This window comes from Scleropages formosus, chromosome 17 (genome assembly GCF_900964775.1).
Source record: "Scleropages formosus chromosome 17, fSclFor1.1, whole genome shotgun sequence".
NCBI classification, from domain to species: Eukaryota; Metazoa; Chordata; class Actinopteri; order Osteoglossiformes; family Osteoglossidae; genus Scleropages; species Scleropages formosus.
This window is the reverse complement of record NC_041822.1, coordinates 24,977,210-24,993,262: the sequence shown is the minus strand read 5'-3', so window position 1 is coordinate 24,993,262 and position 16,053 is coordinate 24,977,210. Positions and strand designations below refer to the sequence as shown.

Genomic DNA, 16,053 nt, shown 5'->3' with positions numbered 1-16,053 from the left:
AATGTTGCACCTACAAAAGTTCATAATCAGTTTTACTCAACCCTTTAGCAGATGCTGTTTTGTCCAAAGGCTGCTCTTTGTGCTCGTGATCAGAGGTCATTTTTGTTTACAGGTCTGTTGCAAAGCCCTGCATCAGAGCAGACAAAACTATCCAACCAAATGGGAAGGTTCTGTTCCTCAAAAGCAAAACACAAGTATGAGCAATGAGAGCCAAAGGTTTAGCTGCAGGAAAGAGAAGCGCCTGAGGGTGAACGTCGGCCCAGAGTCGAATTGTGCCGAGCTCGTCTTTTTTCCTTTGCAAGAGAAAGTATTGCTAACTACTCCTCTGTTTACCCTGAATTGATGCGGTAAAAATGACCCTGCTATATCAATGGCTAAGTTGGTGTCAGTGGCTTAGTGTATAAACCTTGAACATTGAGTCACCTTGGAGAAGAGCATCAGATAGCAAATAAACATGGCATGAAGTGAGGTGAGTTTCTGTTGACGGTGTGAAGTGTGTAATTGTAGAGCTCGTAGATCGTGCTGCACTTTTCATATCACACAGAGGAGGAAGAGAAAAAGAAACAGTGAGGGAGAGAGGCAAGAAGACAAGAAAGAATGGGGGAGCGAACGCCTCGCCTCTCACTCGCCTCCTTGTGTACTCGCTGACCCGGGCCCCTCCTCCCACCCGGGCTGTGAAACTGCAGTAATAAATAAAGAAAAGTGAACGAGAGCTCCCCTGTTCCTGTGGGGATCTTGTTTGAGGATTGAGCAGGAAAGGGGGACAGTCATGGCTGAGGGGCACGAACCAGGGGATAAGGGAGGTGGAGGATGCTGGGATGTGTGAGGAAGCTAAATATAAACGCACTCAGTGCATCACGGGGATGAGTTTTGGCCTCTGCTTCGCAGATTCTGTCATTCTCTCCTATACAGGAAATAGACACCCCCCCCCAAATTTCTGCTGTGCAGCCTCAAACTCTATACCGATAGAGGTGAGAGTGTGCTCTCTCTCTCTTTCTCTCGCACACGCTTACTAAGGAGGTGAGTAATCCTTTATGCGATGTTTAAGGACAGGCAGGCAGAGGACACTGTGAGCTGAGCTCCTCACACTAAAAGCCCTATTAATAGGTTCGTGTATCTTGAGCCACGGGGGCCCATCACCATGTAGCAAGGTGACTGGTGAGTATCACCACGGAAACGAGGCAAGCTGTCAAATAACACGTGCTTCTCACCCTCCCCTGTCCCTCCATTTTTCTGTGTCTCCCTGCAGAAGAAAGCAGAGGAGGCCCACAGGATTCTTGAGGGACTGGGCCCCAGGCTGGAACTGGTAAGATGGCCGAACTACACTCCCGCTCCCCTCGCCTTTCTGTCTCTTTCGTTCCGTTTCTGCTGGTTCTACTAGTCTGTCAAGAGAGGGTGCATGTGGCACCGCTTAATGTTTCAAGTTTTGTGGATGGGAGGGCCACTACTGCCGCTGGGCTTATTGCACAGAGTGCAGTGATGGGGAACCACTGGGAACAGCTCCAGCCAGAGGAGGGTTTGAGGGCCTGGAGTTGCTCTCTGGGCAGTGGGTGGAGTCTAGGCCAGTCTGTTGCCTCTGGCGGCTTCCTTCTGGTGCATGTGGCACTGAGGCCTCGCTGTGGCAAACCGAACCCATGAGGCTCAGCCGGAGACGGTGTCGCAATATTAACTGCAGCAGGCAGTTGGCTGTACCCTGGAGCCCAGTGTGTCATTCGTGCGCAGCCAGCTCAGAAGAGCAGGTCTGCTGATGAGCTCATGTTCTGTGACTTCAGGTTGCAACAGCTGCAAAGAGTGCCTCCAAATTGTGTCCCAGGGGCACCTGAGAGCCCCTCGGAGCTGTGCTGCGTACCTGGCCTTAGTACCTCCTCAGTAGTCGGTTTGTGTGTTTACTCATCGGCTTTGTCACTGGTTCACTTTTTCAGTTTATTCTTGTCTCCTGTCTCTGCGATGCTGAAACTGGAGGTTTTCCCCCTCACACATCAGATGCTTGTTAAAAGTTAGAGATGAATTCAGTGTGTGTGCAGTGGTTTCTTGAAATGTGTTACTTTGGCAGGTAGTCAGATATTAATATAGCGCCTTTAAAGTAGCTTCTCAAAGTACTGTACGGTAAACCAAGGAAACAGCGTATGTAGGAAGAGCAGGTCACTTGTCTGCCCAATTTCTTTGGTGTAAAGAAGCTAAACTGAACATCTGTGAGCGTAACAATTTCAAGTGAAACTGCAGATGAGATTATTTGAAAGGTGAATGTTCATGTTCTGAAGTTGATGTGATAAGTGGTGTAGTGTCACAGTGACTGTATACCGAAAGCTGTAATTCTGACTCTCTAACCCAGTGCGGCAAGGCTGCAGATCCCACAGTTTGTAGTTGACAGTTCCTTCTCTGCTCGTTCCGTGCAAACCCCAGTGGTTTAGCTGTCAAACATTACTGTGTTCACACAATTTGAAGTACAGTAGGTTCTGGAAATTACAGTAGCGTGTATAAATCCCAGTAGAGAAATGGATAGTGATTGATTGAAGTTTAATATTCTGATATTTTGTTTCCTGGCACTGTGTGTCCCTGGATTTACTGTTGTTTTCCTTTCTACTGTCCAGAAGTTTGTCTGCACGTTACACTTGTCTCTGTTACTTCTGCAGTACCCTACTGGTTATGAGCTCTGTACCCATGGCTTCCATTGTCTCAGCGGCATACTTATGTGTCATAGTAAAATCCTCGTATAAAATTTTGCTTAAAAAAATTAACCTGTTGCAGGATTTTTACTAATTTCAAAGTACTGAAAAAAATCCATAGTTACTACAACCATCTAATTAATGTTCATTGGATCAATTTAATCTTCAAGTGTCTGCAATATTTCTTAGCTTCTGGCCACTTGAACTTTACCTACAAAATGAGAAGGTCAGCACAAATGTCCCTTGATTCTGTAAAAATCTGAGCCATTATAAATAATTTAACTTCAAACTACATTAAAATTGTAAATAATTTTAAGACCACCCTGAAGACTTGATTTAAAAAGACAAATATAGTCTCCACACACACTTCAGTTCATCATTATTGATCATCAAATGTCACAAGCACCAGCCTTAAGCTGCAAATGCTTAGGAAATACTTTGGAGTTGAATCGAAGTAGTCCCACACTTCCGTGTTTGTTTGTGTTTTACTAATGCTATGTGGATAAACACAGGTTAGCTTTGCTCTGCTATAAACAGGAATTTCAGATAACAGAGAGCGAAGAACTAGCTATTAAAAATTGTCTGGAACATGTGTTCATAACTTGAGTGTTCATAGCACAAGGAGCCAGTGGAATGGCTGTGTCCATCTACCATCAGAATCAGAATCAGAATCAGAACGAGCTTTATTGCCAAGTATGTTCGCACATACAAGGAATTTGTCTTGGTGACAGGAACTACCACAGCACAGACAGAATGACAGTGACAAGACACAGATGAGAAGATAGAGTATGTGAGCAAGGGATAAAAAATATTTAAAAAATATAAAGTACCCAATATACAAAAATAGTACAAAAATAGTCACTAGATACAAATGCAAGGGAGTGTAAGAGAAATGTGATAAATAGTTATAAATATAAATAGCATTATGTATTGCACGGTTTACTCTCTAGGGGAGAGATTTAGGTGTTCATGAGGTAGATGGCCTGAGGAAAGAAACTTTCTTATGCCTTGCTGTCCTGGTGCACAGTGCTCTGTAGCGCCGGCCAGATGGCAAGGGTTCGAAGAGGAAGTGGCCTGGATGTGAGGGGTCTAGAATGATTTTGCTCGCCCTTTTACTGACTCTGGACGAGTGCAGTTCTTGGAGAGCTGGGGGGGATGTGCCGATGATTCTTCCAGCAGTCCGAACTATCCGCTGCAGTCTTCTGATGTCTGACTTCGTAGCTGAGCCGAACCAGACAGTTATAGAGGTGCAGAGGACGGACTCAATGACTGCGGAGTAGAATTGCAGCAGTAGCTCCTGTGGCAGGTTGAACTTCCTCAGCTGACGAAGGAAGTACAACCTCTGCTGGGCCTTCTTCACAATGGAGTCTATGTGGGGCTCCCACTTCAGGTCCTGTGAGATGGTGGTGCCCAGGAACCTGAATGACTCCACTGTTGCCACAGTGCTGTTCATGATGGTGAGTGGGGATAATGCTGAGGTGTTTCTCCTGAAGTCTACGATCATCTCCACTGTTTTGAGCGTGTTCAGCTCCAGGTTGTTATGACTGCACCAGACAGCCAGCTCTTGGACCTCCTGTCTATAGGCAGACTCGTCGCCATTCCGGATGAGGCCGATGAGTGTGGTGTCGTCTGCAAACTTCAGGAGTTTGACAGAGGGGTCCTTCGCGGTGCAGTCGTTGGTGTACAGGGAGAAGAGCAGTGGGGAGAGCACACATCCCTGGGGGGCTCCAGTACTGATTGTGCGAGTTTCGGATGAGAATTTTCCCAGCCTCACTATCTGCTGCCTGTCTGTCAGAAAGTTGGTGATCCACTGACAGATGGAGGTGGGCACGGAGAGTTGGGTTAATTTGGACAGGAGGAGGTGTGGGATGATGGTGTTGAAGGCTGAGCTGAAGTCCACGAACAGGATTCTCGCATAAGTCCCTGGTTTGTCCAGATGTTGCAGAATGTAGTGCAGTCCCATGTTGACTGCATCATCCACAGACCTGTTTGCTCGGTAAGCAAACTGCAGGGGGTCCAGCAAGGGTCCAGTGATGTCTTTCAGGTAGTCCAACACCAGTTTTTCAAGTGACTTCATGACCACAGATGTTAAGGCGACAGGTCTGTAGTCATTAAGTCCTGTGATTTTGGGTTTCTTTGGGATGGGGATGATGGTGGAGCGTTTGAAGCAGGAAGGAACTTCGCACATCTCCAGTGATCTGTTGAAGATCTTTGTGAAGATAGGGGCCAGCTGGTCAGCACAGGTTTTTAGGCAGGCCGGTGAGACACCGTCTGGGCCTGTACCATCAGTCTGTGTGCAGTGAAACTGGTGCTCCCACATGTCGCAGTAGTGCCACTGACACCTGCACCTGCATTCTTTTACAGCCCCTGTACAACCAGCCATCGGACACTAAGCAGTACCATGAGAACATCAAAATGTGAGTACGCACTGTCCAGGGCGCCACTGGAATGAGTGTGTGCGTGCGATGCTAATGTGGATCCTGTTTGGGTGCTTTTCTACTATGTCCACTTCCACAGTGAGCCCTGGTGGCCCTCGTGTACATCTCCTGCTACAGCAATTGTTCCAAAATCGCACCGTGGGAGTGACGAGTCAATAAGTTTGGGGAAACGACACTTCAGTCCTTGAGCTCTAGCTCTCCGCTTCCTATGTGTCAAAGGTGGAGGGTCAGAGTCCCCTGACAATTATTTCAGCCCTGACCTCTCTCTCCCTCCTGAGGTCCCTCCTGAGCTTTTCTTAGTGACTGTACCCGACAAGGCACACGATACGGTTCCTGTGAAACCAACGAGCTGACAGACAGGTGTGTTCTTACACACCTGGGCTCCTCTTTGGAGTGGGGCAGCTGGATGTGTCTAGGTGAGCCCAGAGTGGGCTTCAACAGACCTAGATCAGCCCAGGTCTGGTCCAGAAGACTTGCACTTGGAATGAACCTCATAGAATTCTGACCCTGGTCCATGAACCATGTGCCGTCGCTGTATCACGCACTTTCTGTTGGTACAGTTGGGCATCACCTCTCCTTCAGGAAAATGTTTCCTGTGACTGTCAGTGTTTCTCTGAGTGCCCAGTCTGTGTGTGTCTGCATTTTTCCATCCTCTATCTCTCTCTCTCTCTCACTCACTGACATGCAGCTTTGTGCCAATGTCTGACCCTCAGTCTGTAGACACAGCTCATTGCCTCACATTGACTAAAATAATGTTAATTTAGAAGAATGTGACCTCACAACATGCAGATTAAGTGTGAAAGAAGAAATCAAGCATCCAGCCCCAAGAGGGAGAGACCCCGTGTCCTTAAGTAGATTGTTGACCTGACCTTTGTTTGACAAACTCTGCCCCTGTATTTTACGAAACACACTTTCAGAGTTTGCTTTTCTAGTTCTTCCTCCTCTCCTCTACCCCAAGAGTTACACACAGGGACAGTGATTAGCGCAGGTGTGTGTGCGTGCGCGTGTGCTAGTGTCTGTTGTCATGTTTCTAGGCACTTCTAAAAAGGCAAGTACACAAGAAAGGGCAGCCTGCCTCTTTATTAGGTTCTCGTTTAACAGCTAGTCTAAAATGTCCAAATTTAGGATGAAGTGCAAGAAATTATCTTTACTTTAGGTTTATTTATTTTAAAAAAAAAAAAAAAGGGAGAGAACCTGCAGACATGACATGCAAATGATTTCACATATGACCACACAGACAGACACTGTGTGGTCACACGAGACCTTCTCAACATTTTTCCTTGATCCACATGTTGATGGAAGACAGTTTTGGTTTACATCATTACAGTTAAATGCTTAATTTCTTTGCACAGATTAACTTAATTTGATATTTTGTGCCCTGGGGAGAAAATATGTTAGAAGGAAAATTTTAAATGTAAAGGCCATGGGACATTTCAAAGACTCCTCCTGTTGCATTCTAATAATCATGTGTTGAGCTCTCCTTCTCACGCTTTGCTGCGGTCAGGCCCAGCTTGGAGCTGCCTTTCTGTTGATCTGCTTTGCATGTGTGTAAGGGCACAGGCATGTGTGTGTTTGTTGCAGTCTTGCCAATCCACATGACAGTGTGGGGTGCGTGAAATAAAGAGCAGGAGACTTCTTTAAACCTTGGTTCTCGGCCTCTAGTAGTGTCACAGAAGCAACGGCAGGTATGGACTTAGAGGATCAATGAAATCCCTTGGGATGCTGGGAAGAGCATAGCAGTCCTGCACCACTGTGGTGCGCAGTTTCCAATTATTCCTCCACCAGGGCTGCGCTTCCTGGGGTTCTGCCTTTTGGGCTTTTTCCGCAGATGCTGTGGCAACAAAGTGATGTTGTTCTCTCCTTTCCTCCCACTCCTCCCTCCCCCCCAACAGAAACCAGGCGATGAGGAAGAAGCTCATCCTGTACTTCAAGAGGAGAAATCATGCCCGTAAACAGTGGGTGAGTATGCTGACTGCTCTGCGGGCGGCTGTGTGTGGAAGCCGGTTGGAAAACACTGGCCTCCAAAGCTCAATCACTGACGTTGTGCTGCCCTGCGCCAGCCCCAGGCCTGGTGGCAGTTTGTGCCCTGCCCTCCTTGACCTCCCGCCTGCTCAGCGTTTTGATCCAGGGCACTGCTTCCTCTTTTGGTGGCTTTGACGGGTCAGCAGACCGCTTTGGTATATCCCATGTGACCTCAGAGCAGCCTGGTGGCCTGTGGGCTCTCTCTCATTCTGAAGCAGTGTGACACTGCAGTGTGACACATTGTTAGCATGTGCGTAGTTTACAGCACATGGTGAGGTTCATGATCCATGTGTGAATCTGAAGAGGTGCTGGATCAGAGCAGGAAAAGCGAGAATCCTGTGGTGCGCGTGCGTATGTGTGTTCACGGTGGTGTTACTGTAAACGGTCCCTCAGCAGCGCTATAAATAGTCTGGATCGATTGGCCAAGCTCTGATGTCAGAACAGAGCAGATCCGTTCAAAACCCCTGGCCTTGACAGGAAATCTTTTTCGTTTTTTGGACCTTCCTCTTTCTGTTCAAGTATGTGTGGAATGAAAGGCTTGAGAGCTGAAATGTGTGAGGATGTACTCTGTGCAGGAGACACCAGTAGAGCAGTTGATCTTGTGTTAGAAATGAGTTTTGGGTTCAGATCCACATGACTAAAAAAGCAGTTTGAATTGTTGCCGCTATGTGAATGAAGGTGTGATGTTCAAGTCCCGTCGTACTACGCTCAGCCCTCGTGTAACACGGTCCTGCCATGACAACTTCAGAAACTATATATGCCTTTTCATACACTGAGCTTATTATTCAGTACAACAGCTTTTCTGCCCAGTGATGCTGTGTAATTTTCTTTCCACAGTGGGTTTAATATTCACTGTCTACTGTGTTTTACTTTGCAAAGTACAGTACATGGACACTCAGCTTTTCGCACATCCAAACTAGCTGCTATGTGTCCTGATGTATATTGATTACTTGATGAATGTAGCTTTAATATCGCAGCTAAAATAGCAAATTCAGTACTAGTATTATTTATAATTTAGCTTTTAACTTTTAATTTTCTCTAAATTGGCTGTAAGCTGCTTAGTCATTTACCCATTTAGGTGGATAATAAGGAAGTAATGATTGTTGTTGCAAATGTTAAACTGTAAAAAATATAATGGTGTGTCACCCTGATTTTTATAGTTTAATTTTTGCGACCCCCCCCCCCCCCCCCAAAAAAAAAAAAAAATAAAAAATAAAAACCAGTGGTAATTCAGCCCCCCCCCCAAAGGAATTTGCCTAATGTGGGGATTTAACAGAAAGAGTTAACTCTGCTCTGTGAGGAATAGTTGTAATAGAAATAAATATGGTACGCGGAAGTGCTGCCAAGCGCTTCCCAACCATCTGACAGCTCTGTGCACGGAAGGCTTGTTCATGGCTCTACTTTGTGTTCCAACCCAAATGGCTGTATCAGTGAGCTGTGGGTGGAGCACTGTGGTGGGAAGTGCTTCACTTTCATCCTCAGAGGCCGTGCTGCTCTTCAAGCACTGAGAGGTGAAGTAACACTTTCACTCTCTCTCACACACACATACTTTTTCTGTCTCTCTCTCCAACTCCCCCCCCCCTTCCACACACACACCCCAAGGTTAGATGTTCGGCAGGAGATCTCTGACCCGGAACAGAGGAGTGCAGGACTATATCACTTAAGGGAGCTAGGGAGAGTGGAACATGGGGCTGAGAGAGGAGGGCAAAAGAGGGAGAGCAGTGCAAAGTGATGGGAACATGACTGTCTCTCTCTGTGTATCTGTGTGGGTGTTTCTGAAGAAGGGGTTGGACAGTGAGGAGATGCGGTGTAGACTGTCATTTATGGGACCTGGGCTCGAATCCTTGTTCCAGCTGTAGTTCACCAATCAAAGTACTTACCCTGAGTTGATGAACTACAAGTGACCCTACAGTATAAATGGGTAAATCGTTGCAACTGGCTCATCTCCTAGTAGTGTAGGGTTCAAACTGAAAGGTACTTTGAACAAGAATCAGCTCCACACACACACATGCGCACGCAGACACTCCCAGTGCAGTGAGACTCGGTAAGAGTCGACCAATCGTACTGTAGTAACCAGTAGTTGAGACCTGCACCATCTTCTCGTCTCGCGATGTTGCTGGGTGACGAGGCTGTGCTCTCAGTTGTGGTCGTATCATTCCTGCCATGTTACATGAACCTGTGGGCGAAACAGGAAGTGCAAGCCTCCTGCCTCTATGTTTGGTCTGGTCTGGCCTGCTGCACTTCCTCTTCTTGGGTGGCATCGCTGAGGAAGTGGGTGTCCCCGGTCTAACTATGTGGGTGAGGGGTTAACGGTTCGAAACGGCGCCGAAAAGCCATTTAGTTTCTGAAGCTAATGTCACAGCGTATGTGTGCGCATGACTGGCTGCGAGACAGTGAGTCAAACGGGCTGTCGTCTCACTTCCTCCAGTTTGCTTTATTTAAGAGGACAAAGTGACAGAGCTGTCCAGATAGGGGGATTCTGTGCCCGCCAGCACCCAAAAACTTTGGTGTGTTGTGTTGTGGTGTGTGGGACTGTTTCTCGCATATTGTGCTGTGTTTCCAACAGACTGTGTTACATTAGGGATCCAGCATAAACTGTGCCAGTGTTTTGTTATAAGCAACTTCCTCTTATCTTTTATGAGTCATCAGATTCACTGTCACTTCTCTATTTCTGGGTGAAATGGAACAGCCACCTTCTGTCTGCAGGAGTCTTGGCAGGTGCATCTGGCTGGCTACACCAACACGAGTTGGTGCATTTTCAGCACTGTCAGCCCCCCCACACCAAGCTGCCAGTTGCCCTTTCAGGGGGGAAGACAGGGCTGCTGCACATCCCTGGGTTTTTTTGGTTGTCGTTTGAGCGCCTGCTTGCTTAGTGGCTTCTGATGGGCAAGACAAGAGTCACGCATTGACAGTGGTGTAATAGTCCTTCATCGGTTAAAGTTCAGAGGTCACATACAGAGGAGCCAGACTGTAAAAGACAGCTGATGTGGACAGAACTTCCTGACTGGCAGCGTCAGTAGATCAGTGAACATGAACAAGGCTTCTCTTTCAAGGTCCCAAACTGATCCTGTTGTGTTTAAAACACATTTTATTTAGTTTACTACAAATAAATGCTGGTCATGTAGGCATTGTGTACTTAGTGATGTGTCAAACACCCCCCCCACACACACACACGCACGCACGCACGCACGCACGCACGCACACACACGCACGCTTGCAAAGTCATTCTTGGAGTTGATTTTACTAGTAAACATGTAATAAAGTAAATACCAGTATTCTAACTAAAATTGGTCTGCATGCTTGAAAAGCATACAAAAGTCCCTCAGTGACAATCTGACAGTAAATAATTAGAAAAATTAATTAGAAATAATAATAATAGTTATCCTTTTCCTCCCAGAAGGTCACTGATGATGTGGCCAATAAAATACTGTGTTGTTCAAAGGAGAGCAGACTTCTGGTACAGACTGAGACTTACATTGAGATCCCTGAAGCCACTGTTTGGGGGCTCTGGTACCGCATGTACTCTGGAGAAAAATCCGCCTCCCTGAACTGGTTGTGTGGAGCGTTCAGCTGTGCAGATCAGTGGTGCAATAAAGAGTTGATGATGTGATACGCCGTGCTGTGTAGTCATCGTGTGACATGTGTAGTGATGAATAAAACATCTTTACACCGGGAAATGAGCGAGGCATCGGCTCACCTTTAGCCTCGGGAATACTTTGTGCTCATTTGTGGTGGGGAACAGGCGCTATTATCTTCACACCTCCTCCAAAGCCTCAGTTAGCTCACTTCCTGAGGAGGAGTACTTCCTGAGGTGCAGCCCTTGAAAAGGTGTTTCCACACTGGCGCTTTCATCCTGGGGTCACAGCCACGGTGCCTCATGTGCCTTTTCACACTGGCATTTTGGACCCTGGGTCAGTCAACTCCGATTGGCACCCGGACTTGAAGCTTCAGCCCACGCTGACATTGCTGCCCTGGGGTGGAAGCAAATGTGTGAAATGCACAGGGTTAGGTGCCCCCTGGCTTTCTCACACATAATAGCATAGAGTTTCCGTGACAACCTCAGTAGGGTTTTTTTTTTTTTTTTTTAAAAAATAAATTTTGAAGGTCCATGTACTGAAAACATGTGGAGTTTTCAGCTGATAAATGCTCTGTAGACCTGTGGCTTTGCATCCGCTGTTTTGTATGTAAAATGTCTTTATTCTGCATCACAGTTCATCTGCGCGCTGAACAGTCCAAACTGCGCTGCGATGTACAACCACATTCTACAAGCCATAATAATAGTAATAAGAATAATTCTTTCTGTTTGTCAAACCAAAGGTCTCTCTGTCAAGCTGCGGTGCATTATTTATATATCACGTATAAGAACTGTGCTCTGCAGAGACAGGAGAGTGGTGTCATGTGAACATATCTGTTCTTATGACGGTGTTGCCGGAAGTGTGTGTACCTTACTGGCAGTGTGTGTACCTGTATGTACAGATGGGGCAGCTGATAGTATTGTGGTTAGAGCTGCTGCTCCAAAGGTTGCCAATTTGAATCCCATCTACTGCTGCTAGTACTATTGAGCAAGTTATTTACCCTGAATTGCTCCAGTAACATTACCCAGTTGTATAAATGGGTAAATGATTGTAAATAGCTAGATGTTGGAAGTAGCTTTGTAGACAAATGTCAGTTAAATGAACAAGTGTAAATGTAAGTACCAACAATCTCTTTCCCTTGTTCCATGGCACACTCAGGAGCAGAAGTTCTGCCAGCGCTACGACCAGTTGATGGAGGCGTGGGAGAAAAAGGTGGAGCGCATTGAGAACAACCCGCGGCGCCGGGCTAAGGAGACGAAGGTGCGAGAGTACTATGAGAAGCAGTTCCCCGAGATCCGCAAGCAGCGCGAGCTGCAGGAGCGCATGCAGAGGTGAGGCAGTGCGTGATTCTGTGTGTGCATGTTTGTGTGTGTGTGTGTGTGTGTGTGTGTGTTTTTTCCTCCCCCACAAACGCACGGCGTTGATGCTGCGGCCGCTCTATTCAGCAGGGTGGGTCAGCGCGGGGGAGGTCTGACGTCTACAGCAGCACGCAGCGAACACGAGGTCTCGGAGATCATAGACGGCATTTCGGAGCAGGAGGTGAGGACTCCAGGATGCCAGTCCACATATTCCACCTGCCCTTTGCTCGAACTTCATCACCTCTGTTTCAGTTCATGCAGCAGACACATTGTCAGCAGTGATGCCGTGTAAACAGCGTTCGAGTTTTCCAAGTAGAGGCAGAACATCAGTCACTTCCTCTTCCTCATTGTCCCTCTGCATCCTCTTACCCCCTGCTTCATGAAGGCACGGGCAACAACGTGTCCTCATTTTAGTATCTTTTTATTCCCTCTCCCATAATAAGTAAACGGCACATATTCTGGAGCCCAGGGCTCCCCTCCCCGAGAGGTATCACCCAGATCACCCAGTAGCCCTCTTACAGCTCCTTATCTTCCCCGGCCATCACTTCCCCATTCCTCAATGACCTCTCACTCTTTGCAAGAAAGGAACTCTGCTGCAAACACTCCTGTGTGCATGTCAGTGCCTAATGCCTCTGCCTCTGTCCTCACCCCACCACCTGTCTCCCTGCTGTAGAACTCAGAGAAGCAGATGCGTCAGCTGGCTGTCATCCCCCCGATGCTCTTTGACGCAGAGCAGCAGCGCATCAGGTTCATCAACATGAATGGCCTCATGGGTGATCCCATGAAGGTCTACAAGGACCGGCAGGTGATGAACATGTGGAGTGAGCAGGAGAAGGACACCTTCCGTGAGAAGTGAGTGAGCACACACCGGGCCCAGCAGTACAGCCTTCACACACCACATAAGCAGTGCATGTATCCACTTGTTAGGTCACTTTGTGTTATGAGCACTGGAATAGTCAGATACATGCAAATAAGTGCAGCTTGTTCTTCTGGTACCACCATGTTGTTGGTTCACATCCCCCTAGTAGCTCCTATAGAAGTGATGTTCAAACAGCAGATACATAGATAATCATAGCAGATGGTGTTGGACTCATTTATGGAGCTGTCAGGAAAACAGGAGAGAAGTGGCTCTCAAAGAAATGTGTTTGAGACCCTCCTTCAGTGAGGGAGGGATTCAGCAGCTCTGCGGGACACAGGAAGTTTACAGAATAGACACTGTTATTTTGCCAAAGCAGACTAGACCACTCCACTTTCTGTCCATGAAAACGGCCAGATTTTTTTTTTTTTTGTTTTCTGAACATTACGGGTCATCGCAAAATAAAGATGAAACTGAGAAATTGCAAATAAATCCTCATGCATAAAAGACATGCATAAAGTCAAAAGGTTACAATATTTCAAAGGTAAGATCATGTGGCACTGTCTAATCAGTCCCAGAAGGGTCTGTCTAGATATTCTAGAATTCCTTTAAATTGCCATACAGGTCAAATGTTAATTTTTCAAGTGGAAGAAAAGTAAACTTTAGTCAAATATGTATTTAGAGCGGGGGGGGGCATGGTGGCGCAGCGGGTTTGGGGTTTGAGTCCTGCTTGGGGTGCCTTGCGATGGACTGGCGTCCCGTCCTGGGTGTGTCCCCTCCCCCTCCAGCCTTGCACCCTGTATTGTCGGGTAGGGCTCCGGCTCGGGACAAGCGGTTTCAGACTGTGTGTGTGTGTGTGTGTGTATTTAGAGCAGGAACTTCAGGTGTGGACTGTAGCACAAAATAAAAAAAAAACTTTTCCTTGCCAAGTGTATAAGAGTAATCGCACTAAATACATAATCAAAAAAAGGAATTATGGTTGTGTTCATATTTGGCAAAAACTTTTCAGGTTGTGATCTATGACTTCATCTACACCATGTATGTCACATGTCTGTTTCCCATAAATTATTGTAGTGGGGAATTCCAGTTGACAGTCTGCTGAGGGCTCTGCTACTGGATCGTTGTGCCTTGTCCCTCATATAGAGCGCTCTAGTGCAATACTGTTTTAAAGGTCAAATTTGAAGAAAAGAGCTGAATAGAGCTACGTGCAGCAGGTTTGGAGCTCATGCAAATGAAGGTCCCGAATAAGCTGTAGGGCTGCCCCATGATTTCTTGTTATAGTGCTGTGCCCGTTTGTAGTTGTACGCTCTGCCACACGCTGCCTTCCCTTAGAAGTTCACATTTGTGTTTACAAACAGGACTCTGTGTGGGCATTGAATGAAAGCGCTCGTGTTTTGACTCTTTTGGCTGTTAATGGCTGTATGGACTTTGTGGGGCCAGGACCAGCAACAGGATGTTGAGTGCAGGCACAGGTGGGGCAAACTAGGCATGAAATTTACTGTATTTGGTTAAACAAAGAAGTCCAAACTTCCTTTATTGAAGAGAAAAACATGTAATTCATTCCAATGACTGACTTTTGGTTTGAACCCAGGGGAATGAAGGGTTTTCACTGATCTTTAAAAAAAAAAGTTAAACATAGAAAAAAATATGAAATGGTCTACATTCTCCCCACACTTTACAACAGTAACTTATTACTGAAAAGCCCTTTTGCAAGATGAATTCCCATACGATGAAGGTGTAGTTTTTAACAAGTAGTTTCAATGGGAAAATGTTTATGCATTTCTGAGCCCCAAAAATGACACCCATTTATGATTGAAATAACACCAAATCCCATTAAAATGAATGCAGTAACTTCAGTTAACATAGTTATCATAACAGAAGGCAGATTGTCTTAATTAGTCATAACTCTGCACTCCCTCAGCTCTTTCATAGCTGTTTGGCACCAGCATTTGCCCTCTGCTCACTGTTCATGGGTCAGTTCAGCTGAAAGTGAAAAAAGAAACCGAATAGAGAAGGTGAAGGAAATCAATGAAAACAATGCAAAAGAATTCACACTCTGTGAGCATGTTGACATGGTATTTCACAGCAGCAGGGCCACGCCATTCCCTACGTGTGTGTGTGTGTGTGTTTTACTGCTACTGCTCTACAGATGTGTGAATGACTACGCAATTTACTGCAATGTATCTAATACAGTAAGTTAACATGGATGAAGGTGTCGGATAAATACTAGTAAATGTACGTCGCTTTGGAGAAAGGTGTTTGCTAAAAGAGTAGATGTAAATATGTCGTACCCTGTACCAAACTCAGGCCTCATCAGTGCAAAGTAGGAATATGAAATGAAACTTCTCGTAACTCCACTGGACATATGTTAGGTGCGACTATCTCTCCGACATGATTCACATCGTCGTACCCTTTGAGGTCTTTATTGTAGGCTGGTGCTTGTGTCACGGTTGCCACGCAACCCAGATGTTTAGCACAGATTTGACGTGTCGTAGATGTTTCCATTTACAAATGCGTAGCAAGTTGTGTGCTCGTTCTTGCTTCGGTCAGTTCGTCAACATTCCATGGGATCCAGGTTAGAGTTAGAGTTCAGGGGGGACGGGATGGATCTGAGCTGGGTAGTAATAGCAAGTCAGCAGCCTCCTGTGCCTAGAGAGGTAGGGGCCACTGCTCCGTTTGTGCTTTTTGGTGATGGAATGGTAGTGCCATGTTAAAGCACACTGCACCACAAAAACCAAGTGTGTGGTGTTTGCAGGACCCTCAGTAATTAGGGCTCATGGTGTCATGGCCGCTGCTGTGTCCTCGGTGTCTTCATTTACTGTGGGTCATGGATTGTTAATGTTTGTGTCAATGGATTGTTAAGGGCAGCTAAAATTTCCCCAAGGTGCCTCATCTCCTGCTGTCCTCTAGCCCACCATTCACACAGGAGAAGTGTGTCCTCGGGTATGGCCTCTGCTGCACAGGGAGCGTCTTTCTTCAGGCTCGTTCATTGCAGGGTCATGATCTGCACCAGAATATCGTACCTTCATTACTTTGTCAAGGTAGAAATAGGCCAAAAATTAGATAGCATCTGCGCTACTGTCCAGCGTTGGTGTGCAGGGTTGCAGTGTGTTCAGAGTGTACTCGACGTGAGTGGTA

The 16,053-nt window shown here is 46.5% G+C and overlaps 1 protein-coding gene across 13 annotated transcripts in view; it reads left to right on the top strand.

Moving 5' to 3' along the window:
- Positions 1-16,053, top strand: part of ncor2 (nuclear receptor corepressor 2) — a 98,420-nt gene that overhangs the window by 51,254 nt on the left and 31,113 nt on the right. For all 13 annotated transcript variants that reach the window (XM_029259433.1, XM_029259431.1, XM_029259439.1 and 10 more), the window contains exons 7-12: positions 1,250-1,306; positions 5,031-5,083; positions 6,997-7,063; positions 11,860-12,032; positions 12,147-12,240; positions 12,733-12,911. In XM_029259433.1, coding sequence (XP_029115266.1) covers positions 1,250-1,306; positions 5,031-5,083; positions 6,997-7,063; positions 11,860-12,032; positions 12,147-12,240; positions 12,733-12,911 — 623 coding nt within the window. The remainder of the gene's footprint in view (positions 1-1,249; positions 1,307-5,030; positions 5,084-6,996; positions 7,064-11,859; positions 12,033-12,146; positions 12,241-12,732; positions 12,912-16,053) is intronic.